This window comes from Pogoniulus pusillus, chromosome 1 (assembly GCF_015220805.1).
Source record: "Pogoniulus pusillus isolate bPogPus1 chromosome 1, bPogPus1.pri, whole genome shotgun sequence".
Taxonomy (NCBI): domain Eukaryota; kingdom Metazoa; phylum Chordata; class Aves; order Piciformes; family Lybiidae; genus Pogoniulus; species Pogoniulus pusillus.
In genome coordinates, this window is record NC_087264.1 from 9,471,326 (window position 1) to 9,499,073 (window position 27,748).

General features: G+C 44.2%; 1 protein-coding gene across 1 annotated transcript; it reads left to right on the plus strand.

Annotated features, from left to right (window-relative positions):
• The first annotated feature begins 11,990 nt into the window (after positions 1–11,990).
• TMEM179 (transmembrane protein 179) lies at positions 11,991–26,803 on the plus strand. The gene is made up of 4 exons (XM_064163479.1): positions 11,991–12,673; positions 17,562–17,699; positions 20,184–20,262; positions 23,022–26,803. Exons 1-4 carry the CDS (start codon positions 12,372–12,374, stop codon positions 23,199–23,201), a joined length of 699 nt encoding a protein of 232 aa, XP_064019549.1. The 5' UTR covers positions 11,991–12,371; the 3' UTR covers positions 23,202–26,803.
• The last annotated feature ends 945 nt before the right edge of the window (positions 26,804–27,748 follow it).

Consider the following 27,748-nt stretch of genomic DNA (forward strand, 5'->3'; position numbering starts at 1 on the left):
GCCATGGTCTAGCCTTGAGCTCTGTGGTAAAGGGTTGGACTTGATGATCTGTGAGGTCTCTTCCAATCCTGATAATACTGTGATACTGTGAAGTGTGACAAGGAACAACCACCCCCTCATCGGATCCTCTTTTTACCTGCCTATTAAGATAATTGTTACAATAATGAGCTTGTATTCCCTGTCTTTTCATCTCCACCAAAGGATAAGGAATCACTGTGGTTGCACCTAGGAGTGTGACATTCAGATCCATTTTGATGTCTCATTATTGCTGTTGTTGACTATTTTTACTTTGCAAATAACGGATCTATGTTTCATCTCATGTCAAGTATTCAGACTCGGCTTTGATCAGTGTAAAATGCATGTGCCCCTGACACAAGTTGGAACGTGCATTTCAAAGAGCATTTGAAAGCAGTTAATTCTGAGCTTACACTGGAATCTCTAATTTGACAATAATCTTCTTCTTCTTCTTCTTCTTCTTCTTCTTCTTCTTCTTCTTCTTCTTCTTCTTCTTCTTCTTCTTCTTCTTCTTCTTCTTCTTCTTCTTCTTCTTCTTCTTCTTCTTCTTCTCTTCCTCCTCCTCCTCCTCCTCCTCCTCCTCCTCCTCCTCCTCCTCCTCCTCCTCCTCCTCCTCCTCCTCCTTCTCCTCCTCCTCCTCCTCCTCCTCCTCCTCCTCCTCCTCCTTCCCTCCCTTCCCTAGCATCTTACAGAACTCTTGAGGCCTCTTTCAATCATAGAATCATAGAATCAACCAGAATCAACCAGGTTGGAAGGGATCTCCAAGATCATCTAGCCCAACCTATCACCCAGCCCTAGACAATCAACTAGACCATGGCACTAAGTGCCTCAGCCAGGCTTTTCTTCAACACCCTCAGGGACGGCAACTCCACCACCTCCCTGGGCAGCCCATTCCAATGCCAATCACTCTCTCTGACAACAACTTCCTCCTAACATCCAGCCTAGACCTCCCCCAGCACAACTTGAGACTGTGTCCCCTTGTTCTGTTGCTGGTTGCCTGGCAGAAGAGACCAACCCCCACCTGGCTACAGCCTCCCTTCAGGTAGTTGTAGACAGCAATGAGGTCACCCCTGAGCCTCCTCTTCTGCAGGCTGCACACCCCCAGCTCCCTCAGCCTCTCCTCAAAGTGCTGTGTTCCAGGCCCCTCACCAGCTTGATTGCCCTTCTCTGGACATATTCCAGTATCTCAGCATCTCTCTTGAATTGAGGAGCCCAGAGCTGGACACAGGACTCAAGGTGTGGCCTGACCAGTGTTGAGTACAGGGGAAGAATAATCTCCCTTGTCCTGCTGGCCACAGTGTTCCTGATCCAGGCCAAGATGCCATTGGCTCTCCTGGCCAAATCATGATGCTTAATACAACTGTGCCTTAGCTATGCAGTAATTTCTGGGGACCTCAGGATTTACTGAAGCAATACATGTTATTCTCCCTGGACAGATCTTTAAATAGTACATAAATTTATGACTGATTCTTGCATGTTACAAAAAAACCCAAACAAACCCAAACCCAAACTCCCCAACCAAACCAATCAAACAAACAAAAAACCCAATGAAAAAGAGAATAAATACTTGAACCTTTAATGTTTCTAAAGCCTCAGTGGAATCACATTTTGCAGACGACTTGTAACATTACCAGACAGACTAAGGATAAGTAAGCAATAATGACATGAGACATTTAGGAGTCCTCTGACCTTCTGAAACTCCATGGGTTTGTTGTTTTCAAAACTAAGTAGATTTATCCAATTTTCTGTGCATTAGCAATAAGTAAATCCAGTGACAGCAATTGATATATACCTAACATCCATGACGGGGATAAGTTTGGGCCAGACCGTGTGGGTTGAAATATGGAAGTGGAGCTCTGCAAAGCTGCCTTGTGCATGTGGTTTCACCTGCTGAGTTGAAAACTACACCAAGTCAGGAATATGATGATCTGGGGCTCTTTTTTAAGAAAAATATTTATTCCCACTTCTTTCTCAGTAGCCTTGAGCAATGATGTACTGGGTCAGACCTCCTGCTTGCTGTAATTAGGTTAGTACAAGAGCCTTCAGCTGAGGAGCTGAGAAGCATTTGTTTCTGTTTTCCATATAAGAAATGCAACTAACAAGGTCACTGTTTGATGCACATAGTCACCTCCTTTCACTCTGGAGCTTTGTGTCTTGTGTTTTACTGGAGCTGACTGTCAGCCTTCTCAGCTACCTGCCCAATACACATTTTGATGTTAGGACTTGACTCAGATTGACAGTCCCTGGTGCTGAATGTGGCCTGTGATATGACTCCGGTGGAGAAGACACATTACCCACTATCTATGATGGCAGAATGAGTTTCAGATACATTCATAGAATCATAGTGTGATGGTTTGGGTGTTACCCTCCCCCCTCACTTTGGAAATCACCCAGATTAGACTCAGACATCTCTGGAAATTTAAATGAAGCTTTTTACAGTATATACAGTTGAACAGAGACATACACAAGGTAGAAGGTAATACAGAAACACAACAGCCCTCCCAGAAACCTGAGTCCCCAGGAGGAGCTCCCAACCACCCTTCCACCTTCTCCCACCACTCTACCTTACCCCAGACGTTTCCTTGTGCCCAAGGAAGAATGGAGGGTCAGCCAGGGGGTTAGGAAGTGAAGTAGATTAATCAGAGAGATGGAGGGTGAGGTTAGAGAGAAAATGCCCAAAGCCCAGACAAAGAGTTACTTCCTTATCTATATTTGGATTCTAGTTCTTATACATCTCAGCAAGCCTATGAGTGAAGTAGACATCGCCAGTTGTTTCTCTTTCACAGCCTGTGATCTAATCCTTCTCACCAAAACATTCTAGCTAGCTTCAAACTAGCACACATAGAATCAACCAGATTGGAAGAGACCTCCAACATCATCCAGTCCAACCTAGCACCCAGCCCTGTCCAATCAACTAGACCATGGCACTAAGTGCCCCATCCAGGCCTTTCTTCAACACCTCCAGGGATGGTGACTCCACCACCTCCCTGGGAGCCCATTCCAATGGGAAATCACTCTTTCTGTGAAGAATTTCCTCCTAATATCCAGCCTATACCTCCCCTGGCACAACTTTGAGGCAGCAGCAATCTCCTGGTTTTGTTTTGGGTTCTTTTACTGCTCACTGCCTCATCAGATGTAAATGGCCAAGGTGAGATTCCTCCAGTCTCCAGGAGTTAAAGGTGTGAATCTCTGTCCTGATTTATTCACTTTTGAGACAGAGTTCAATGTTGCAAACTGGCTCTTTCCTCAGTCTTTGTGCTTATTTTTGGCAGGAGCAGTTGCCTGCGGCACAAGCTGAGGACTAGCTCAGTGTTAATAGCTGTCAGGGAGAACGAAGAGCCTATTTCTCACATCAGACATTCACCCTGCATGACAAATGCTAGTTTGAGCAGATTAAAAATCAATGCATGGTACAATATGTCACACATAAAGCAACTGCATGCAATTAATTGGCACGCTACCCATTAACTGCTCTTAGTATCTTTGTGAGGAGAATAGAAGCTGGTGAAGACAAGTGGGTCAGAACCTCCTTTGATGTAAAGTGGTGCAGCAGCATTGGAGGCAGTTGAGGTCTGCTGATTTGTAACACTTGTTTGTTACTTGCACAAGGGTTCAAGAACACCTTTTAGGTGTTTGTTTTTTTTGTTTTCCCCATAAAATGTGATTAAATTTGTGTTTAATTAGAATGATCAACAGAGGTAATCAGTGATATGTCTCCCTCTGTAACCTGAAAACCTTCTAATCACAGTAGTCATTTGAAAGCATAATGTGGTTTACAGGGGATTTTTTTTTCTGCTTAGAATCATAGAATCAGTCAGGGTTGGAAGGGACCACAAGGATCATCCAGTTCCAACCCCTCTGCCATGGGCACACACACCCTACCCTAGATCAGGCTGGCCACAGCCTCAGCCAGCCTGGCCTTAAACACCTCCAAGGATGGGGCCTCAACCACCTCCCTGGACAACCCATCCCAGCCTCTCACCACTCTCATGCTGAACAACTTCCTCCTCACATCCAGTCTGAATCTCCCCACCTCCAGCTTTGCTCCATTCCCCCTAGTCCTGTCACTACCTGATAGCCTAAAAAGTCTCTCCCCAGCTTTTTTGTAGGCCCTCTTCAGATAGATGAAAGGCCACAAGGAGATCACCTGGGAGCCTCCTCTTCCCCAGACTGAACAGCCCCAACTCTTTCAGTCTGTCCTCGTAGCAGAGGTTCTGCAGCCCTCTTAGCATCCTCGTGGCCCTTCTCTGGACACTCTCCAGCATCTCCTCATCCCTCTTGCAATAGGGGCTCCAGAACTGGATGCAATACTCCAGGTGGAGAGTGGTGGTTTGGGTGTTCCCTGCCCCCCCACACTTTAGAAGGTACCCAAACTAGTCTCAGCCGGCTCTGGGAATATAAATGAAGCTATTTATTTACAGCTAGCACAATATACAAGCAGATATTTACAGTATATACAGTTATAGACAGAAATAGACAAGGTAAAAACTAATACAGAAACACAACTCCCCTCCCAGAAACCTGAGTCCTAAGGAGGGGCTCTCAACCACCCCTGCACCTTCCTCCTGCCCCTCTCAACCTTACCAACAGTCCTAAGGAAGAATAGAGGTTCAGCCAAGAGGTTAAGAAGCAAAGGTGAGTGGAAGATGAGGTTAGGGAGATGCAGCTCAGTCAAAGCCCAGCCCGAGAGTGAAGTTAAAATGGCAACAGTGTTATCTAATGTCTACTTTCTTCTTGTTCAGCGAGACTCTGAGGGAAGTAGACATCACCATTGTTTTCCTTTCACAGCCTATAATCTGCTTTTTCTCACCAAAACATTCTAGCCTGCTTCAAACTAGCACATGGAGTCTCAGCAGAGCGGAGTAGAGGGGGATAATCACCTTCCTCGCCCTGCTGGCCACACTTCTCCTGATGCAGCCCAGCCTCTGTTTGGCTTTCTGGGCTGCAAGTGCACACTGCTGGCTCATGCTGAGCTCCTTGTCCAGCAGCACCCCCAAGTCCCTCTCCTCAGGGCTGCTCTCCAGCCAGTCACCACCCAGCTTGGATTTGTGCTTGGGATTGCTTCAACCCAGATGTTTCTTTTCAATTGTCTTTGTGGTGGATAATTGATTACTGACCTTGAGAATTTCCTGGGAATATTATTTGATCTTAAGATACAGAGTAGCTAGTGGCCACACATACATGTTTCCCCTCCACAACCAAACAAACCTGTCAAAAAAAGAGGAAAAGCAAAGGCCAATGTACTAAAGTTCTTTTTCAAAGTCATATTTTCAGTGGTCCACAACAATAAGACAAGGCGCAATAGGTACAGACTTGAAGATAGAAGATTTCACCTCAGCATGAGGGTGATGGAGCACTTGAACAGTCTGCCCAGAGAGGCTGTGGAATCTCCATCTCTGGAGACTTTTAAAACCTGCCTGGATGCATTCTTGTGCAAACTGCCTCAGTTGATCCTGCTTTGGCAGGGGAGTTGGGCTCAATGATCTCTGGAGATCCCTTGCAACCTCTAATATTCTGTGATTCTGTGATGTTAGGGCTGAGAAACGTGTGAATGCTCCTCAAGGAGAAAAAAACCAAAACTGAACATGAATTTCAGAAGGCTCAGAGATGGAGCAAAGTGTTGCAAGTGATGAATGTCCCCATGCCAATCTCTGGGCACCAGACTCACTACTGCAAACTGTCAATCATGAGTCAGTTTTGTCCTGAGGATGAAAGAGTTCAGAGGTTTTCCCCAAAACTACTGTTAGTTTTCCACATGTCCTAAGATTCACTCCTGTTAAACACACCTTCTTGCAAGAGGTCAAAACAGAGAAGAGGACACAGACAACACAAGGCACTTAGCTATTGTGTGTCTGATGAGGCTGCAACCTTGCCTGCGGGTTCTGCTCTGTGCCTCTGATGCTGCAGAGCTGGCAGGGACAATAGATAGAGGCACAGCATCACAACTCTTTCAAGGGCAATAGTGTCTCCCAGTATGTATCCAAGCAGAATAAAGCACCTGAATGCTGTGACAAAGTTTATTATATGCACACAAGGAGCTCATGGATGCTGAGTAACTCTTAAGTACAGAAAGCATAAACTCTGGAGTACAGTTTTGAGCAGATGCAGTACTACTCATCTGCACAAGAACTCAGTGATTTCTTGACTTCTGGATCTGGTGATATTGCAGTCTTTGACAGTCACAGATTAAGCTGTAGGTGTAAGATATTGATGTAATATGCACAGCAGAGTTACATTTATCCTTAGGCTGTGTTTTGATTGCTCGGACTCCATGGGTTCCTAATTTGCTGATGTGTTCTCTGTCATCCTTTTTCCTTCCTTTCCTTCCTTTTATTCTTTTAAGTAGCCTTCAACTATCCCATGCTTTTCTAACATATTTTTGATGCCAGAAGAAAATAAACATTCACTCCTGAAGCTTGTTTTTTTTTTTCAATGCACTTTTCATCTGTGCAGAACCTGGGATCACTGCCTTGCTAGAGTTTGTCTTACCCTTGTCATTACCTCCTTGAAAGTGGACAGGAGAAGAAAGTGAGTAAATATTGTCATTTTGGGACCATGCCTCTGCCAGCTGTTACAGCTCTTTCAGGCTGTAAGGTCTAGTTGATAGGTTAGGGCTGGGTGATAGGTTGGACTGGATAATCTTGGAGGTCCCTTCCAACCTGGTTGATTCTATGATTCTGAGGTGCTGTATGGAGTCTGACATACACTAGTCACTCAAGGATTGGAGTTAATGAGGCTCTGAAAAGCTCAGGCACTCCTACTAAAACAATAATTACATTTTAGTCACATTGTGGCCTTGTTCAGTTCAGAATGTGAATGGGATTGATTATGCTTGGTTTTGTTTGGGTATCAAAATACAGAGGTTAGTTTATGTGGACACATTAATGACATTCAGTTCATTCCTGATAACTGCTTCATTAGGGCCTGTCACCATGGTATTTTCTCTGCCCATAACCTCCTTGCAGCTAAGACATTGTCCTGTTTCCAGAATGGAAATATTAGAAAAATAATGCTTGCACATAAAAGAAAAGAGAGAGAGAAGATGAAAGGAAAATGTCAGGCTGTTCCCAGATGCTCTGAGAGATTTATGATGCAGCAGCAGCCATGAAGAAATGCAGATGTGGCAGGCAGCTGACAGTTAGGTGCTTTGTCTATAATCCCTCTAAACTAGTGGCAGGCACCTTCTTAAATATAGAATCATAGAATCAAGGAGGTTGGAAGAGACCTCCAAGATCATCCAGTCCAACCGAGCACTCAGCCCTGTCCAATGAACTAGACCATGGCACTAAGTGCCTCAGCCAGGCTTTGCTTGATTACTGTGAGAAGACCTTCCTAAAAAATCATACGTACATGATTGTGCTAGTTTGAAGCAAGCTAGAATGTTTTGGTGAGAAGAACTAGACTACAGGCTGTGAAAGGGAAACAATGGTGATGTGTACTTCACTCGTAGGCTTGCTGAGAGGCTTAAGAGCAAGAATCCAAACATAGATAAGGGAGTTGCTCTTTGTCCAGGCTCTGGGTTGCATTTTTCTCTCTAACCTAACCTGATTAATCCACCTGCTTCCTAACCCCCCTGGCTGACCCTCCATTCTTCCTTAGGCACAAGGCAATGTCTGGGGTAAGGTAGAGAGGACAAAGATAAGGAGGAAGGGCAGTTGGGAGCCCCTCCTGGGGACTCAGGTTTCTGGGAGGTCTGTTGTGTTTCTGTGTTACCTTTTACCTTCTATATGTCTCTATATAACTGTATATGCTGTAAATATCTGCTTGTGTATTCTGCTAAGCTGTAAATATAAGCTTCATTCAATTTCCAGAGCTGCTGAGACTAGTCTGGGTGATTTTCTAAAGTGTGTGTGTGGGAGGGTGGGTAACACCCAAAGCATCACAATGATGATGATGATGCATGGGATCACAGTATCACAGTATCACAGTATTATCAGGGTTGGAAGAGACCTCACAGATCATCAAGTCCAACCCTTTACCACAGAGCTCAAGGCTAGACCATGGCACCAAGTGCCACATCCAATCTTGCCTTGAACAGCTCCGGGGACGGCGACTCCACCACCTCCCTGGGCAGCCCATTCCAGTGTCCAAAAGGATGTCTGGATCCTTTCTATTCGTTTCAGAGGACAAATACTGTAGGTCAAGACTTGTGAAACAGTAACAATAATGGATTAATATAACTATAAACCAGGGTTTGAATAAAGTAGATTCCAGAAGCCAGAGGTGTTTTGCTGCATGAAACAGACAAATTGCATCTTCTAAAGTATTTGGTAAAGTGGACTGGGGCAGCTATTTGAGCTCAAGCAGATCAGGGAGAAGTTGCCTTTGAGTGACTGAAAGGCTGGCTCAGAACCAGCCCTTTGGACTGGTTTTCTCTGCCTGGAATGCAGACATATTGCTCTGTGGGCATCACTCTGCCTCCTCTCCAAAAATAAACAGCATATTTCAGGCATCAAGATGGTGGCCACCTTCTAAAAATGAAGCCATTATTTTTCCTGGACATAAATGATATATCCAAGGTAAATATATATATATATAATGTTTTTTTTTTTTTCTGAATAATTAATTCCTCAGCAGTTTTTCTCACAATAAAACATGTCTTAATGAGATATCAGGAGGAGACAAAATTCATCATAGACTTCACAAATATCAACTGGAGAGCACTGTTCATGTCAGATGGCATAACTAATGCCTTGAGAGGGAGTGTGAAGCAGCATAACCTAAACCACAGACCCCATCAGTCATTCTACATCAGTCCAACTCATACAGTGTTACTTGATCTACAGAGGATTTAGGCAGGCAGCTAGAAGGAGATATGAGACTGAAGAGAATACAGGCAAATATGATACATCTGATCTTGATTTATCCAAGTCTACTTTCTGCTTATCACTGAGGTGCAGTGGCAGTTGATTGTGCAGCATGTTTTACTTTGGTGACTTTTTTTTATCCCAGAGAAATAGAATTTCCAAACTTCACCCTCCCTTTATGCTGAGCATGCTATTTTCAATCCCATGTTAGCACACTGCCCTTTAGGGTTTCTTCCCTGAAAGAGGTGATAGTTCAGTTCCTGTGCAGAAGGTCTGAGTAGGGGCCCTGGAGCAGACAAGCCACCTCTGAGCTTCAGGCAGGAGGTCTAGGATGTCATGTTCAGGATGCTGTTGGTCATCATGTGGCTACAGAAGGAAGACATCTGAATTGTGCTCGTTGTGATGGCACCACCAGAGCTGGATGAACATGCAATCTCCTGTCATCACACACCCATCTCTTCTGTCCTAGGCAATTGCAAGCACTACCCCACTGTCCTCCCTCACAATGCAAAAGAGACAAAGCATTATATACACATTTTTTCCAGTGGTAACCCCCTCCTAAAGACATTTATGTCAGTCAAGACATGGAAAGATGCTTTGGCAGAGCAGCTCTCCCTGCAAGGACAGGGAAGTTGTGACAGCAGGCTAGTGCTGTCTGCTGTTATAATGAGAACTTGAAATGGTCATGGTGCATCAGAGCAAACCATCATCTCACTGGGGATCCCATCTCTCAGGGCAGCCAGCAGCAGATGTTTGGTTTAGGGAAAAAACGACAGATGCTGGCAAATGGAGTCATCATTTTGTGGCTCATCCTTCTCAGAAACACGCTGTTCAGAGACTTCCTGAGCTGAAGGTTACTTCCCCATCTCTGTCTTCAGCAGCCCTTGATAGGCCTTTCCCCCCATTATCTCTCTAATGTTTTTTTGACTGGCCTCTGCCCTGTCCTGTGATGAGTGCCACAGAATAATTATGTGCTGTGGGAAATATGTACAAGTTTTCCTGTTTTCAAATTTCTGCCTGACATGTCCCTGATGTCCTTCATTCCCTGTGATAGGAGGAAGAATGAATAATCATTCGCTTTGTCTTTTTCCTCCACTCTCATCACATTAAGGAAACTAAGCCTGCTTGATCCTTTGCAAGAGATTACCAAATATACTCCACTAAAACAGCTGTCTATTTCACAGACCAAGTTCCACCCTAGTGTAATTTTCTTTTAGGAGTCACAGGACAGAAGACGGAGAAATTCAGGCAGCTCAGAGGTTTGATTTCTACCTCTTTGCTCATTTCAGTGTGTGGTTGCTCCATCCAACCGAGTGCTGTGCTTCAGTAGGTGTCAGGCTCCTAAGTGCAGCTGTTTTACATGATGTTAACGTCTGTAAATGCCAGACTACACACACTGAAACCCTTCAATAAATGCTTGCTTGAGTTTGTTCATTAGCATAGACAATTTTATATGTTCTACAACTGACCATCACATTTCACCTCTACAGTAACCCTCCTGCAACAGAGCCCTTTGGTTGCTGCTGGTAAGATCTGAACACTGGGCTTGCCCAAGGCAAAGTATCCTTGGCACCTGTGGGCTCCAGTGTAAGCAATAACTTAGCTTTTGTGTAGGTGTTGACCTCTCAAGTTAACTTCTTAAAACATTATCTGGCAAATCTGATGTGTCAGGCTTCTAAGAAAAGAGTTCTCCATCTCACTCCAGGTCTGATTTCCTTCCAGATAAAGGACAAAATCTTTTGGGAACCCATCATTGCTTGGAAGCAAGGTTAAGAGCAATACACTTTCTTCCTACTAGACTGAAATATCAGCAAAATCTTTTCTGTTAGGAGTGCACATCTATCCATGCAGGGTCAGGTCATTGCTCTATAACTCATCTTGCAAAAGTGAAATACAATTTTTGACGATTGGAGTAAGGATCAGAAAAATGTTCTGACATATTTCATAAATGCTGACAAAAGTTTTTACTCAAGAAGCAGGATCTGCACAAAGATACTTTCCCAGTATGGACAGAGCAAGGGTTCATGATAGTGTGCAGTACAAATGATTTACACTGAGGCAGAAAAAAATGCCTTCTCTAAGAGTCCCCTCTAGGGTCTGCCTCGTGAATGTATCTATAACCTCAACATCATAAAAAAAGAAAGAAATTATTTTACTGTCCAACAGAAACACAGGCCTGAAATGCCATGTGTAGTATATTAGGGTCCCAGTTCCTCAGCTGCTCCTCTAAACACTACCTGGAAAGTGGTGCAGAACCTAAAACGAGCAGAAACATCCCTGAGATAAAGAAGTGATCTCAGCTCTGCAATTGATCTGAATCTGTATGTGGCTAGGAAACTGGATTAGGAAATTACCTAGACATGAAGATGGTTTGTGAGGTCTTGTGCTGGAAAGAGGGATTGAGGGAAAACTCTAACTTGGGATCATTTTAATTTGGATTTTTGTGCTGGAGCAGGGGAACTGAGAACTAGTCATATTCCTCTCTCTAACACCTTTTGTTGTTTGTTTGTTTGTTTCATCCTTCCCCTGCAGTTTGGGGCTCTACATCTGCGATGATGCTTTGATGTCTTTCCAAGAGTGATATATGTTAGAGGACTGGTGTCTGGCAGTGCAAAACAGGGTGGATGCTCACCCCTGGGAACTGAATGGGTGGCAAATGTCCCTGCTACACATGTACCATTCTGTGCTCTTCCTTTCTCAACTTGATGTCCATCTGGAGCTAAGTGTTATTTTCATTTCACCCCTACTCCATCCACTAGCCAGGGGATAATGCAGGGGATCCCAAATCTGGGAAGGCCTTAATTGAAACCAGAACTCAATAAAAGGAATTCCAAATGTGAGCCCTTGATAGCACTTGGAATATCTTGTTGGGGAGTTGAATAAATGGACTAGGAACAAAACCACCTGATCGGCAGATCCCAGGGTGTCTATGCACTGTCTTTTATTGTCCCTATCTGAGGTTGGTGATCAGATGCTGGATTAAGATCTTGAGTTTGTTTGTTTTGTTTTCTTTTTAATGATGGAGGAGTGTGTGCCACCAATATGCCACTAGCAGTGTCCCATGTCTTCAGGGGGTTACCCCACTGAAAGTAGGTGGTACCCAGCTCTGCCGGGGAGGCACAGATTGATAGAACCCGCTGAGTTCCAGCGGCCAGGTTTTCTCGAGGAAGAAGGATGCCCCACAACAGCTTTCCTCTGCGTTTACCCCGCCAGCCCTGAAGCCATCAGCAGAGGCAGCTCGGGATTCGAGAGGCAGCAGCTGTGCCCGGAGAAGGCATTGCATTGCTTTGTACTGCGCATCCTCCCTCCCCCTCCTCTGCTGCTGCAGGCTTCCTCCTTTCATCTCTCCATCCTCTCTCCGCTCGATCCTGCGTCTCTCCCTTCAGCATCCTTCCCGGACTGCGTCCCCCGCCTCCCGCATCCCTCCCTCCTCCATCGCTCCCGCCCTGCATCCCTCCAACCCCCCCATCCCCTCCCGGCCTGCATCCCTCCCTCCATCCCTCCCTCCCTCCTCTCCCTCCTTCCCTCTGACTGCGCAGAGCCGCGGACATGGCGCTCAGCAATTTCCTCTTCGCTCAGTGCATCTGCTACTTCCTGGCCTTCCTCTTCAGCTTCATCGTGGTTGTGCCTCTCTCCGAGAATGGCAACGACTTCCACGGCCGGTGCCTGCTCTTCACCGAGGGCATGTGGCTGAACGCCAACCTGACGGTAGAGAGGCAGCGCTTCACGGTGCAGGAGTGGGGGCCCGAGGCCGCCTGCCGCTTCAGCATCTTCACTGGGCTCCTCTCCCTGCTGCTGGCCACAGTGCAGGCCTGGAGGACCCTCTTCTTCCTCTGCAAAGGGCATGAGGAGTAAGTATCCCTGGGGGGTGAGCGGGGTGCCTACCCCTCCTGCAATCTGGGGCAGTTGCGTGCAGAAGCAGCCTGCAGGTGAAGCTTTGTACCACGGAGTTCATCCGGAGGGGCTGGGGATGAAGTGGTGTATTGCCTGCATCTCTCTGCACACAGACCACCTACACCCTACCTGTGGCCAGGGACCTCTCTGCAGGATGCTCCCCTGCAGAGCTTTGGGGTGGACGGGCAGTCTGGGAGCAACACCTGGGGTCAGCTCAGCTGCAGTGGGCACGGAGGGTGCTGGAGACCATGGGGTGATGCTGGAGATTGAGGCTTATGGGTGCTTTCTGAGCATGGTTCCATTATATGCCACTGTAAAGGGGAGCATTCTCCAGAAGTACAGTGTGTGTGAAAAACACTGAAGGACATTGCTGTGTGTGGGGCTGGAGGAGGGAGGAAGGGGAGGGGGAAGAAAGGATCAGTTGGTGGGCTCTATTTTTATCCTTTCCTGTGGACGTGGCAACTATTTCATTGAGTAGCTATTACTTAGAACATGAAAGCAACTCTGAATGCTCCTTGCAGCAGCAGCTGGACCATGCTGCCAACTGGTTACTGTTCCCAGACAAACCAAGGGGCATCAGACCCCAGCAGGTTTATTTATAGGCTTGGTGGCCCAGACAGCAGATTGACAGCTGCTTGCCTCACTGGTGGCCTGTGTTGCTAGCTGGCACAGGTAACTCTGGATGAGGCTCTGGCCAGCCTGATCTAGGGTAGAGTGTCTCTGCCCATGGCAGGGAGGTTGGAACTGGATGATCCTTGTGGTCCCTTCCAGCCCTGCCTGATTCTATGATTCTGTAACCCAGCCTGTGGGTGGTGTGAGGCCAGGGCTCTCCAAGCAGCCACCTGCACGGTGGTAGGAAGGCAGGAACACTCACTGGTGGTTGGCCAGCCTAGGAAAGTAATTTCCTCATGGTTTAGGGACCATGCCAAAGGTAAGTCACTCATGTCCAGGTCTCTTCAGATTAGAGACTTCTTGGGTCAGTGACTGTTACATGCATCTGGGCTTCTTCAACACCCTGATGTTGGTAATATTAGGGACCATGTAGCAGTATTGTCTCCCTGACTCTTTCTGACCACTCTCAAGCTGTCTAATACTAAAACATGTGAGTATAGACTACAAACTTATTTCTGTATTAAAACTTACCTTACAAATTCTAAATATAACCACTTTTCAATATATTTGAAGTCAGCTTCCTCAAATGATCAAGAGAGGGATAACTGAATCTAGATTTTTCTTCCAGTTTTGCAGTATAGAACTAGTGATTTTTTTGGGGCAAAAATCATCAGTAAAACCCTTGTAACAGTGACATTTGGATCAGATATTAGGCTTGCTTCCAACTGTGGCTATTTAGATCAAAACTAATTAAAGGCAGGCTTCTGAAAATTGTACCTGGGGAGCTCAGCTCAGCTCAGCAGTAAATTGGCCTGAGGCAGCTGGGGTCAACACCTTATGCATACTAACAAAGTGGACAGTCTTCATGTGCAGTGGCTTTGAGTGATTGCTGCCATAGTTATGACTGCTAAAAATCCTTCTTAAGGACTGCTAAAAATCACACAGAATCACAGAAGGAACCAGGTTGGAAAAGACCTCTAGGATCATCAAGTCCAACCTATCACCTAACCCTTCTAATTAACTAACCCACAGCACTAAGTGCCTCATCTAGCCTCCTCTTAAACACCTCCAGGGATGGGGCACTCCACCACCTCCCTGGGCAGCCCATTCCAATGCCAATCACTCTTGCTGTGAAGAATATAATCTTTGCTCCTTTCCCACCTTACATTTTCCCCTTTTTTCTCCCAAACTCACAGCACCTGGGTACTGTTGCAGTCTCCTCCCACCCCAGGTGTGACCACTTTGCCCTCCCTGCTCACTCCCCTTTATAATCAGCCCCAGAAGAGGCAGTAGCTCCAAATTTGCCCAATTGGGCAGAGGATCCTCCTCCCATCACCACTGGTGAGTCTCCCACCCTGGTGAGTGCACTGGGTGAGTGGTGGAGGGGATCAAAAAGGCCGGGGGGCCTGGTGGCCCCCCGGCTATGTAGGACTAGGCTTGATGATTGCTCTAACATCACCCACGGGTGCTGGCTGGGCCTCCTCAATTAGGCTGTGTTTAACTGCTGCTTTCTGCTTGCTTGTCAATGTGTAAAAAGGGCAGGACTCAATCTGTGAAGCACTGAATGAGCATGTCTGTGAGTTCCTGACAAGGAAAGTGGGACAAAACTCCAATCTCGTTGGCACTCCTTTGTGTCAGAGTGGCTAAAATCCTGCCTTGTTCTGTTATTAATCTAGAACTGACTTGGTTCAGTACCAGGTGAGATCCTGACTGGGAAGCCAGGTCCATGATGATGGACTCGATCTCCTGGTCCTGATTGTAAATAAAGACATTGAACAGGACTGGGTCCAGCACTGTTCCCCAGGGGACACCATTAGTGACAGCTGCCAACTGGATGTGGCACCATTCACCACCACTTTCTGAGCCCAGCCCTCCAGCCAGTTCTTGACTCACTTCAGAGTGAATCTGTCCAAGAAATTCTTGCTCATGTTGAAGTGGAACCTCCTGTGCTGTGAGTCAAACCCATTGCCCATTTTCCTATCATAGGGCGTGACTAAGAAGAGTTTGTCCCTTCCCTCTTGACACCCAGCCCTCAGATATTTATAAACATTTATTAGGTCCCCTCTCAGTCTTCTCTCCACCAGACCAAAAAGTCAACAGTTAGAGTAACCAAGTCCATTAAACTGAGAATCAGAGCAAGACTTAGCACAGCTTGCAGATGGCTTCTGTCCCTTGCATTTAAGGCCAGGTATCCCCAGTCATCTATTCAGGTGCATATTTATGCATGAATTTCATGCATAAATATCCTTCAGAACAAGATCTCAACACCACTTGTCTCAGAGACAGACTGAGATCAAGTTGCCTGTGGGAAAAGGAAAAGCAAGTGCTGACTGCCAGACATGCTCTGGGACTGTTCATCTCAGCTGAAAGGCAGAGGTACAACTCAGATACTTCACTACTGCCTCTGCAAAGTGACTTCTGCTCTGAGTGTAAGAATTTGTCATTACAGGGCATATACTCCACCTCTAAAGCCTAGCTTGAAATTCTGATCTAAGCGTAAAAGCAGGTGAGGTAAAGAGGCAAATCAGCGTAGTTCTTTGTCAGGGTGATCCACTGAGTGCTCCTGGGAAGTGTTCCTTTTCTAGAGCTGTTACTAATTTTGTTGTCAACTCTGTTTTTATTCAGCAGACTGCTCGAGTCTTTTCTGCCTCAAATGCTAAGGTGCACCCAGTGGATATGGCTTTAGTGACATTTGGAATGAAATCTAGGCTAGCTGTAAAATCAGGGCAGGGACAATGAACATGCAAACCTGGATGTGCTTGTGGATTAGCTGCCTCTCCTATATGGGTAACTTCATCATTCTGTGGAGGTGAGTTGATCTTGCCCATCAAAGCCCAGTGAAGCCAAAGAACAAGAGCAGGATTCATCTCAACATAAATCTGGCAGTCAGATGTCCTGGCCTCCAGCTCTCACTACACGTTGTAAGAGCAATTCTGGGAGGTGGTTTATTTTGTTTTCTTTCTATTGGTCTGGGGATGGGATGACTGTCACTTCAGAGAGAGGCTAGATAGCCTCTCTAAAGCCAACTCAGAAACAAACATCCTAACCTTACTGCTAATTGCTTCCTTATCTCATTTTAAAGAAGACCTCCAGAGGTTACATATGTCTCACCATGTACAACCTGTACAAATTAGCACTAACCAGGCCAGAACCTTCTCAGGATTCAAACACTGACTCAAAAAGCCTCTTGTTTTAATTTAATGAACCATCAGAGGGAAGAAGTGATTTTTTTCCCTCTTGTTCTCTGGGATGAGTAGAATTATTCTATCCTTAGCATAATAGGAGTGGCAGTGGTAAAAGCCTGTTGTATTCATCCTTACCACCAGGATTGCCCTGCCTCCTGGAGTTGCTAGTCTTTCTCCAAGCTAGAGCAGATGTCCATTTTGTAGATAATGAGACTTTCCAGGTGCAGCCCAGAGCAGTTGCAGGTAGTGAAGGACTTTCTCAGACGGATGAGAAAAGCTTTAGAAAGTTTTCACTATCTAGAACTATAAGAGAGAGTTAAGCATTGATGTTGGAAAGTGAACAGACAACTTCTTGACCTTAAGGGTTTGCTGAAATTATCTCACCTTCTACCACTCCAAACACAACACATATGTAAAGCTGGCCATGGCTGGACAGACTTAACAGGGCTGAAGTAAACTGACAATTGGTTGGCAGAAAAAACATACTGATACCAAAGCCAGAGAAATCCCAGGAGAAGCTGGCTTACTCTGCAAATTGACCATAAAAACTGGGACTCGTGTCCTGTAGAGGCAATACCTTGTGTTACAGGGCCTAAAATGATTGGCTCTATCAGTACTGTGCCATTTTATTTTCAGTTTTCTGATTTTTGTTCCAGTTATCACTTTGGTCATGAAATAATTTTAGCTCCAGTTACTGTATAATTCAAGGTAATGACATTTGCTTTAACAATGGTGATTTTCATCATTACAGCTAATGAAAACCATGCTGCGTTTGAACAGTTGCCACTCAGTATTTATGATTTAAAGCCACATTAAAACAAAAGAAAAATAATTAAAAAGAAGCAAAATTAAAAGCACTTACAAATGAAGATAATGTAACTCAAAACCATAATCCATAGTTTTTCAGTGTATTAGGTGCTCTTAATTAGAGCAGATGTGTTCCAAATGGAAACCGCTATCTTTGTGCTCAGTGTATGCTGCTTAGAGAGACTGCTGATGTTGTGTTTCAGCTGTTTATGAGTTACATTTTTCTTCCCTTTTATTGCAGCTCCTTCTTTTATGCCTTCCTGAATCTGCTGATCAGCGCCTTTGTGGTGTTCATCACGTTTATTGCTAGCACTATAGTGAGTGTAGGATTTAACATGTGGTGTGATGCAATTACTGAAAAAGGAACCATGCCAAATAGGTTAGTATTGAAGAATATATTTTCTTCCCTGTTATTTTTTTTTCTCTTCCCTCCCCTCCCCTTTCCCCCATATATGCATAAGCAAACAGTGGTCTTGCAAACTGTAGTTAGTCATAACTAACAAGGTGAGCAAGAGAGAGAAGGTACTGGTAACATGCAAATCTGAATTCATTTTTTCATCTGGAATGAACTTTTGATTCATGAATGAACTTGAATTTTAACTTAGTACCCCACAAAAAAAGGTTTGGTTTCTATGGCGTTTTATGAGGACAGACTGAAAGAGTTGGGGCTGTTGAGTCTGGAGAAGAGGGGGCTGTGAGGTGACCTTATTGTGGCCTCCAGTATCTGAGGGGGGCCTACAAAAAAAGCTGGAGAGGGCCTTTTTAGGCTACCAGGGAGTGACAGGACTAGGGGGAATGGAGCAAAGATGGAGGTGGGGAGATTCAGCCTGTACCTGAGGAGGAAGTTGTTCAGCATGAGAGTGGTGAGAGCCTGGACTGGGTTGCCCAGGGAGGCAGTTGAGGCTGCATCGCTGGAGATGTTTAAGGCCAGGCTGGCTGAGGCTGTGTTCAGCCTGCTCTAGGGTAGGGTGTTGGTGCCCACGGCAGAGAGGTTGGAACAAGGTGGTTCTTGTCCCTTCCAACCCTGAACTAATTCTATGGTCTCTTTAAGAGTCATGCTTGTATGCAAGATAAGTTTCAAAATCTGTGGTTAGCAAGGAAAGCTAAATTTGGAAATACTGTAAGAATGGGGACAGTAGAGCCTAGTGAACAAGGCAGGTGACTGAGAGTCAAGGATTCTGGTGTACCATCCTGGCTTTGCCACCAACCCACTGTCTGACAGCGGACAAGTCACTCGTCTTGCCTGTGACACAGCGTGCCCTAATCTAAAAGTTGGTGTAAAATTGCTAATTTCATAGTGGTGCCATGGATGTCCTGATTGCTGCAGAATGGAAAGCACTTCAGAAGTGCAAACTACAGTTGGCTGACACTTTCTTACAGCACACAAAATGTACAGTTGCTAAAGTGTTCTACTGTATCCCGTGATGCTTATAAGAAAACATGCTAAGGTAGACCTTCTTCCCTGTCAAATAACCGCTGAGAGGAAAAGGTGACATTTTATGTCATATGATACTGAATAAGCATACTACTTAAAGCATACATTTGTGTTGCACATTGTCATATGTTGTAAAATGCCAGAGTAAATGTTCTGTTTAGGGCTGCAGCGATTAATTGAATGACTCGAATATTCGGTTAACAATTCGGTTACAAAAGCCCTTCTAATCGAATATTCGGGTAAGAGCACGAGATGACCGGCAGCACTGAGAAGGAGAAAGAAGAGGCTGCAGAAATCAACCTCAGAAATCCTGGGATTGTTTTTCACACCACTAAAAGTCCAAGTTATTTGTAAAATCTGTAGGCAGCCTCTATCTTACCATCAGAGTGCCATCTCCTTGCTGGAGCATCCGAAACAAAAACACCCACACAATCCTCTGAGGCTTTTCCTGATGAAGTCAAAAGGTAATGGAGGCTCATACACTTTGTTTCATTGAGGGGTGAACAAACCAAATGGGGTGTTGTCAGATGTGTATATGTGGGAGGCTTGGGGATAGTGGGAGAAGGTTTTAAGTATGCTGTTTTCATACTAACTAGTACAATTCTACTTACGGAAGATTGGTGTTATCATAGAATCAACCAGGTTGGAAGAGCTATCCAAGATCATCCAGTCCAACCTATCACTCAGCCCTGTCCAATCAACTAGACCATGGCACTAAGTGCCTCAGCCAGGCTTTTTTTGAACACCTCCAGGGACATCGATTCCACCACCTCTCTGGGCAGCCCAATCCAATGGCCAATCACTTTATGTATATTTGTATGATATATATTTATATTACAACTTAAACCAACAAAGTAATTATGTGCCTCTGTTAGCCTAGTTCTCATTGCTGTCTACAACTACCTGAAGCAAGGCTGTAGCCAGGTAGGTGTTGGTCTCTTCTCTCAGGCAACCAGCAATAGAACAAGGGGACACAGTCTCAAGCTGTGCCAGGGGAGGTCTAGGCTGGATGTCAGGAGGAAGTTGTTGGCAGAGAGAGTGATTGGCATTGGAATGGGCTGCCCAGGGAGGTGGTGGAGTCACCATCCCTGGAGGTGTTGAAGCAAAGCCTGGCTGAGGCACTTAGTGCCATGGTCTAAGTTGACTGGATGGGGCTGGGTGCTAGGTTGGACTAGATGATCTTGGAGGTCTCTTCCAAAGTGGTTGATTCTATGATTCTAAGAATGGCAAGCAACCTGGTTACTACAATAACAACTAAAGCTGTCAAGCAACCTGGTTACTACAGTAACAAATATCTTTTGGTAGAGTGTGTCATTGTGACAGCTTGAAACACATCTTAGTGTTGCTTCATTTAATATTTGTGTTGCCTGTTTGAAACCTCTGAAATAATTGTCCTTTTTTTCACCTCCAAATGCATTCCTTGGGTAGCTGTGAAGAATTACAGGACATAGATCTTGAACTGAATTTAGAAAACTCTGCTTTCTACGACCAATTTGCTATTGCACAGGTAGGTTGGTTTAGGTCATGGTTCCATTCCAGTTCATTTGCCATTTGCTCATTGATCAGGGGTTGCTGGAGCTGAGCTACCATTCCTCTGAAATCAATGGGAATATTTCCACTGAGTTCAGTAGTTCAGTGCTGAATCAGGCTGATAGTTATGGTCATATTTGCATTTTAAATTCAAATTCAGATTTGAATACAGACATATCAAAAACTGACTCTGCCACTTGTGTTATTACTCATGAAACTTACTGCTTCTCCAAAAGATGGGCTCTGCAAAAGTTACACCACTTTGATATCCTGGAGCTTGGTGTTTTGAGCATTATGCTAGTCAGAATAATGTTTGAGCTGCACCAGATCATGTGACTATTAGTTTTGCCTTCCTTGACCTTGCCTGAAAATAATTAAAGATGATTGTCATTTAGACAGGGCTGTTTTCTGATGAATCTTGGAGAATTAGATCTCTAAGTCTGTTTACTGAATATGCTAGCTCTAAGTCAACAATCAGTCAGTGAGCGCTGGGACTTGAGCTGTCATGTGTGTGAGCACATACTAGTTCTGCAAGGCAAACAGCTCTAGTCATGAAAGGCTGCACCCACACATGCTTATGCTCTCCCACTCAGGAAAAGGCAGCAGTTTGCCTGGAGCACTCCATGAAGGTATCCATGCCTCTTGGACACAAGCTAGTTTTGTGGCTTTATTACCAGCACTGGCACCTAGACGCTAAGTTCAGATGTATCTTCATGGAGGACAGGAATATGCCATAAATTCACACCTTCTTATAGTGCTATCCCAAGGCCAAGCTGTATTTTGTATTAGATTTTGCTGTTAGCTCCTAATCTGCCAGCTAGTGTGAGCATGGCAAGAATAAACCTGTTCAGTCTATAGCTTTGAGTTCATGGGAATCGAATGTCTTTGTCCATTTTGTGATCTCAGCATGAACAGCTGGCAATCAACATGACTTAAAAAAACAAGTTCCAGGCACATAGCACTTTAGATGAAGGAGAGCTAATGCATCTGAGAGTAGATAGATCAGCCCAAGCCATTAGATGTGGTTTCCCACACTGATCCATGTCTCTCCAGATGTCCCTGGCTAGGGCTCACCTGCAAGGTGCAGATGCTCCATTCTGCAAACACCCAAGCATAAAGAGCCCGGAAGTGTCATAACTCCAGGTAAACACCACCTGGCTTCAAGCATTGAACCTGGCAGTGTGAAAGTGATTGTATTTGAAGAAAGGACCAAGCAGGGAACAAAATTCTGCATCATTGTCTTCTGATACTCGGGATGTGGTAAGCAGAGTTGGATGAAGACATGAGAACCAGCCTGTCAATGGAAAGCAAGTAACTTTCTTTGAAACACTAGGAAAAAAATCCAAGAACAGACTTGACTTAGCAGATAAAGCAGTCATTTCCTTAGCAGTGCAAAAACCTCCCACGCTAGGATTCACTTAGAAGCAGTCTCTGTCCCCATCTCTATTCACTTTGCTCCATTTGGATGCTTCCCATACATGAGAATGGTTCTGTGAGTTTCACTGCAAGTTTCGCTAAGCCCAAGCAGATTCTTTCCTATCAGATATGCTGAGAAGACCACAGCAGTAGCAGCTATCTAAATGTTGTTAATATTTCCATAATGAAATGGTGCTTAACAAAAGGATGCAAAGCTTTCCATTTCTAGATATAGACACATAAAGCCAAATTAATACCTCTTTTTATTTCCTTCCCCCCCCACCATGGTTTGTAAAATAACTCAAAAAGCCTTTTTTTTCCTGGTGAACTGAGATAATTGTAAATAGGGGCATAAATACTTCAGAGAAATCCCCCAATGCATAAGACATACAGGAACAGAAATTCCCTTTTAAAAATAGTGGCCTTTGCTTTCCTCAATTGGCTGTTAGAGCATGCAATTGTATCACTATCTGGAAGCATTTAAGTGGTTGTATTTTTTTAACTACAAATTCAGCATGTCAAAACCAAAACACAGAGATCTGATTGATGTTTCTTTACCAAAGGCATTACAGGACTAAAATGGAATTCCTACCAGAAAGCTTTGCTATGAATGACCCTCCTCCAAGACAGAGAGGCCAATGCTCAAGTACTTGAACCAATCAAAGTATAATTAATTCTACAAAGTTAAATGAAAAAGACCAAGTTAGTGATAGAACTTTACAGGTCTGAGGCTTTAACCTAGATCTCCCATGCCAGATGTACATAAGCCACCAGGAACTGGGATGTGTTGTAGTGAGTCTCTCTTGCTCTCTGAGGTCATGCTAATGGGAACCAATTACTCAGAATGTGAAGATTCAATTTGTAATGATTTTTCTCAACGATATTTTGAATGGAAATGCTTTCAAATCAACACTTCTGCAGGAGCAGTGTAAAGTCTGAAGGACTTGGGAAGGGCATTTGGGAAAATGCCTTGAAGCATGTTACAATTTTCAAGTAACAAAGGTGGAAAAGTCCCAAGAGAATTGGGCCAACCAGAATGTCAGATAGGGAAAGTGTGATTGATGTGCTCAGATGATACACATTTATTTATTTATTGCTCTTACTGTACTTGGTACACTTTTGCTTCAGTTTTCTGACACATAAAAAGCTAGGAATAGCTTGACGGAGGTGAGGAACAGTGAGGCTAGGACCTCACTGGGTTTAACTTGGTGTGATCCCATGGGTTTTTTTGTCCAGCTGAGGTTTTGATATTCATCTGAACAGATGACTTTGCTTTTACAGTATGGTACTGACCTTCTTATAATTTCTTTTCTTCTCTAGTTTGGTCTCTGGGCTGCCTGGCTGACTTGGCTGGGAATTACCATTCTGGCTTTTCTGAAGGTTTATCACAACTACAGACAGGAGGACCTGCTAGATAGCCTGATCCACGAGAAGGAGCTGTTGCTAGGAAGATCTTCTTCACGAACCTCTTTGCAAGATGAGAAAAGTGGCATGATCTAGAGTGTAAGCAGATTTCCAGGGAAGGATCTTGATTTTATTACTCAGTAGTGTGAACTGAAGTTGAGGCAGTGCATTGAGTGTCTGAGATATTTTTCTTTCCTTAAAAGAGATGTACTTGTGAATCACCCCTTTCCTCCTCAAGAAGCTGTTGGCAGAAATACTTATATTAGGATAGAGAGAATTAATGACCCGTGTGCCACTGGCACAGCAAAATTTCTGTCCTCAACAGGCAGGATCTGTAACCTGCTTTTGCTAGCAAAGCTCCTATGGGCTATCACTGTCTTTTGAGGCAGAGGTCATTTTGGAGGACTGAGCTGTCAAGAACAGGCTACAGAATCGAGGCTGTTTCTTCAAACTATTCTGTAACAATAGCTGTAACTGGATCTCTGTGCCCAGTCCCTCTTCTCTCACTCTCCTCCCTGTTGCCAGTAAAGCTGCCCCTATTCTCCCTTCACTAGGGGTGACTGCAGCTCTGGCCCTGACACAGACTCTCCCTGTCTCTGATTTTGGTATGTATTGATGCAATGCTGACAAACCTGTTGCTCCTGCTCCAATTTTGATTTAGAACATAGACATCTGCATTCCAGATTTAATCTTGGTCAGTGCTAACAAATGGCATGAAATCACTGTAGTATTACAGTATCTGTCAAACACTGTGTATCATTTGGAAGGATGGTGGAAATTTTTGTGGTGTTCTTTCATCTTGGATTTTTGCATGACCAACGTTTACTATGACTCCTGAAGTCTAGTGGAGCTAGTCATTGCCAAAGCTTGCATACTAAGAAATTAGCCTGAATAGATAGTATTAATGCTTGTGCATTTGTAAATGTAACTGTGCCCCTAACATTGTACACTATTCAGTTTTGAGTATTACAATTTACTTGTGATATTTATTTCATACAGAGTATGCAAAGTTACTGTAAACATTTGCATTGTAGGTACCTCTATATATCTATAAGTACAGCAAGGAGGTTGAACAGCTGTTATTTTATAGGCAATTCAGTGCTGAATGGGGTCTGTTCTTCCCACTGAAGGGCAGGAGTTCCAGAGCTGATGAATTTTACTGTGAAAAGGAAGAACTGTTCTTATTTGACTTGATATTTTTGTTGTTGGGTTTTTGTTTGATTTTTGTTTTGCCTAGCCAGTGCTTCTACAAATGAGGTGGATGGTTGAGGTGAGAAATTCAGATTAAGAGGAGTCACTCAAATGTGGAATTTGCATGTCAGTGAAGTAAAAAATATGCTGGAGTTAGTTATCTCCAGGTACACATTACACAGAAGACTGATTCAGGAGAAATCTTCAGCCTAAACATAACTGCTTGCTTAAGACTATTTTTTGGGAGGCCACTGGGGCTGCCTGCTCTGTTTGAGGTGAAACTGAATTTATTGTAACACAAGTGCAAGCCATGAGCAACTGCATTTCTTGGTGAATAGGAAGGAGGAAGGAGGAAAGAGAAGACAACAAACTTCTACCCTGTCAGAGCTCAAGCCTGGGGCTAACACAAACAGAGATTTGCTGTTGCCCTTTGGGAACTATCTGCAGCCGAAGTACTGGCTTAAGCATTTGTTTGAAACAGAATTCGAAGCCATAGCAAACACCTGAATTAGTAAGCATTTTAGGGCACAAAATCTAACATTACAAATAAGAGTTAAATTTTTCTCATGGATTTAGGGAAAAAACCCTCCATGGGCTCTAAGCAGTGAGGCAGCTCTGTGAACACTGCTTATAGACCCAGATAGCCACAGCACTGCAGAGGCATCTTTTCCAGTATGACTTCTGCCCACAAGGAAATGCAATTCCTCTGTAGCTTTGCAGTGGTGACTTTTTTATAGTGGTGAATTAACATCAGTGGAGGAGTCCCTGGAGAGGGAATCAGAGATCAGGTTAGTCATACTCCTTTAAAATTCAGAGGTCAGGACTGTTGGAGTGCCTTTTTTTTTGCTCATTTGATCTAACAAGAGATACAGCCTTGCAGTTACCTAAAACCTTTGTTGGGGTATGGCCACCTGCTTCATACTCTGAGAAAGAGCTTGGGTCCTGAAAGTCAGCCTGTTCCTTGTGCTTCCCCAGTTGCATCTCCACTTTAAATTTAAGATTCAGCAGTGATGTCTCTTACTGCAGATTACTTCAGTACATACCTTACTGCTCGCGTGGAACCATGCTGCTGCTTCATACAGTGTGTTTTATGTGTATACCCAATCAGGCCTGGGCTGAAGTAATGTGTGGAGATCACTGTTTCTGGTCTTGCCTGGGGGTTTGAAGATGCAGAGGACAGAAGACAAGAAGTGTCTCCTCCTCATTCTTGTTTTGAGATACAAGAGCTGAAGTCTTGTGTTTGATTCTGAGGAGGAAGACAATGATATTCATTGGTGAGGTTGCTCAGAACTCATGCTTGCTTCTACCACTTTTTAATCCCATCTCAGGGTCTTTCCTCCTTTCCACTTCCATGAGAAGCAGGAAGCACTGGCCCTGGGTTTTCTACCCTTTTTGGCTTTTGTAGCTGGTATTTTCACTAGTATTTTTCACCCTGATGCTATCTCTCTGACACTATCTTTGTTGTTCTGCAGCTCAGTAGACAAAAAAGTGGGGTCTTTAAAGCACCTGGCACAGCCAGGATCCCAGCTTGAAATAAAAGTAAGGATGATGTTATTTGTTGCAGCCTTTAGAAAGTCCAGCCCAACAGAAGTGCAGGGATAGTCTCACCTGTTAGATTTGGCATCAAAGCTTAATCTAATTAATTTACCTGAGTGAATTCTTTTCAATTCATTGCATTTCAGTCCCCATGAATACAGATGTCTTGGCTGTTAGAGCTGGCACGTAAACCAAAAAGAGGCTGAGACTCTTCTTAGAGTCATGTGTGCATCCAAATCTGTTTTTAACAGCTTCTCTCACTTGAGCAGTTGGAGTGAGGCTAGTATCCATCTTGCAAGCATCTGTGATGCTTAGAAGCAAAGCTAGTTTTAAAAGAAACCCCGTGGCAGATAATAAGGCAGAATATGTAGGGAGAAGCTGTCTGTCTGACTTGAGTGGAGGAATGGTATCATAGAACACTCAGTTATTGGATCCACTTTGGCAGTTTTGTCTGCATTTAGCTTTCTACAATCCCCTCTCCTACAGCTTGGATACTCAGGCTAACCTGGTGATGCTGACAATGTGTTAGCATAGAGGAATTATTTGGACACACATGCACACATACCTATGCTCTCTCACAAAATGTCTCTTGTACATTTCTGACCTCTACTTTTAACCACCTATTGCCAACTAGTGCAGAGTGTGGCTGCAGCAGGAGTTTCTCTGAGTCAAATGTTTCAGTTCTGTGATATTTCAGCACTTAGTTTAATGTGCCATCTCCAAAAGCAGGCTTTTGGGACGCTCTAACAAGAGTGGTATTCAAAGAATCAGAACCCTGTGTGGTCTTTTTATGTGTATGTATTTAGTATCACTTGATAAAAGGGGAAAATGCTTTGTGTCCTTTGCCTGTGTAGCTCCTCCTGCTAGTGCCCACTGCAAAGCTGTGAGCTTTTCTGGTGGAGAATGGGAGATGCTGTTGTTTAGTCATTGTATTACCTGTGGTGATAAAACTACAGCCAAAAGGGATTTTACTTTTGGTTTTGTTTTGTTTGGTTTGTTTTTTTTTTCCTTGTGAAAATAGCTGGTAACACAGGGAGAGCCTAGTTCCTTGGTTGAATGCTGCTTTCTGAGGCATGGGGGTGCTGCTATACAGTCATAGAATCATCCAGGTTGGAAGAGACCTCCAAGATCATCCAGTCCAACCTATCACCCAGCCTTATCCAGTCATCTAGACCATTATTCTATTGAATGTATTCCCCATGTCCTGGATACTATCTGTGGTTAATATCCCTGCCAATTCCCTGCTAGCAGTTCAGATTGGGCTAGAAATATCTGAGCTATCGAGTGTTGTCTGAGCTTTTAGATCAATGTCATTTATACATATATATATATATTTTAATAATAGAGAAATATTTGAAGCCATTGTTAAAAAATAGAACTTCCTCATGAGGGCACAGATGCTCATAACTTCTTATCCCACTAACTCTTGAGGCATCTTTCAGCTGTAAACTTTCCCTAGGAATTATAAAAAGAAGAACATGATAATTTGCTTTAAAACATGAAGGATGCATGCATGTTATGTCAATGTTTCTATGGTCCCTTAGAGAACTAGTTGCCCTAATGACCAGTGATGGATACTTGAGTTGACAGACCATGTCATGAAAGCATTCAGTGCCAGGGAGGTGGTAGCTGTAAGTATGTACAATGTACACAGGTATATTACAGAGATAAAATCTACTGCTCTTCTGTGATATGGATGTAGGCTCTTAATAGGCAGCTTAGGCTGGAGTAGTTGTTAAGCTGCCTTAACTTTCTACTCTGCCTTTTTCTTACTTAGTATGAGCTTCTGTGCAATAGCTTATGATTCCCAGAGGTGGATGTGGATGGAATGGGAGTGGAGCAAGAGAGTACTGGCTAGAACACAGCCTCTGAAGGGCTGAGACAGGTTTCTCATGGATGTTTGCAGATCTTTTAAC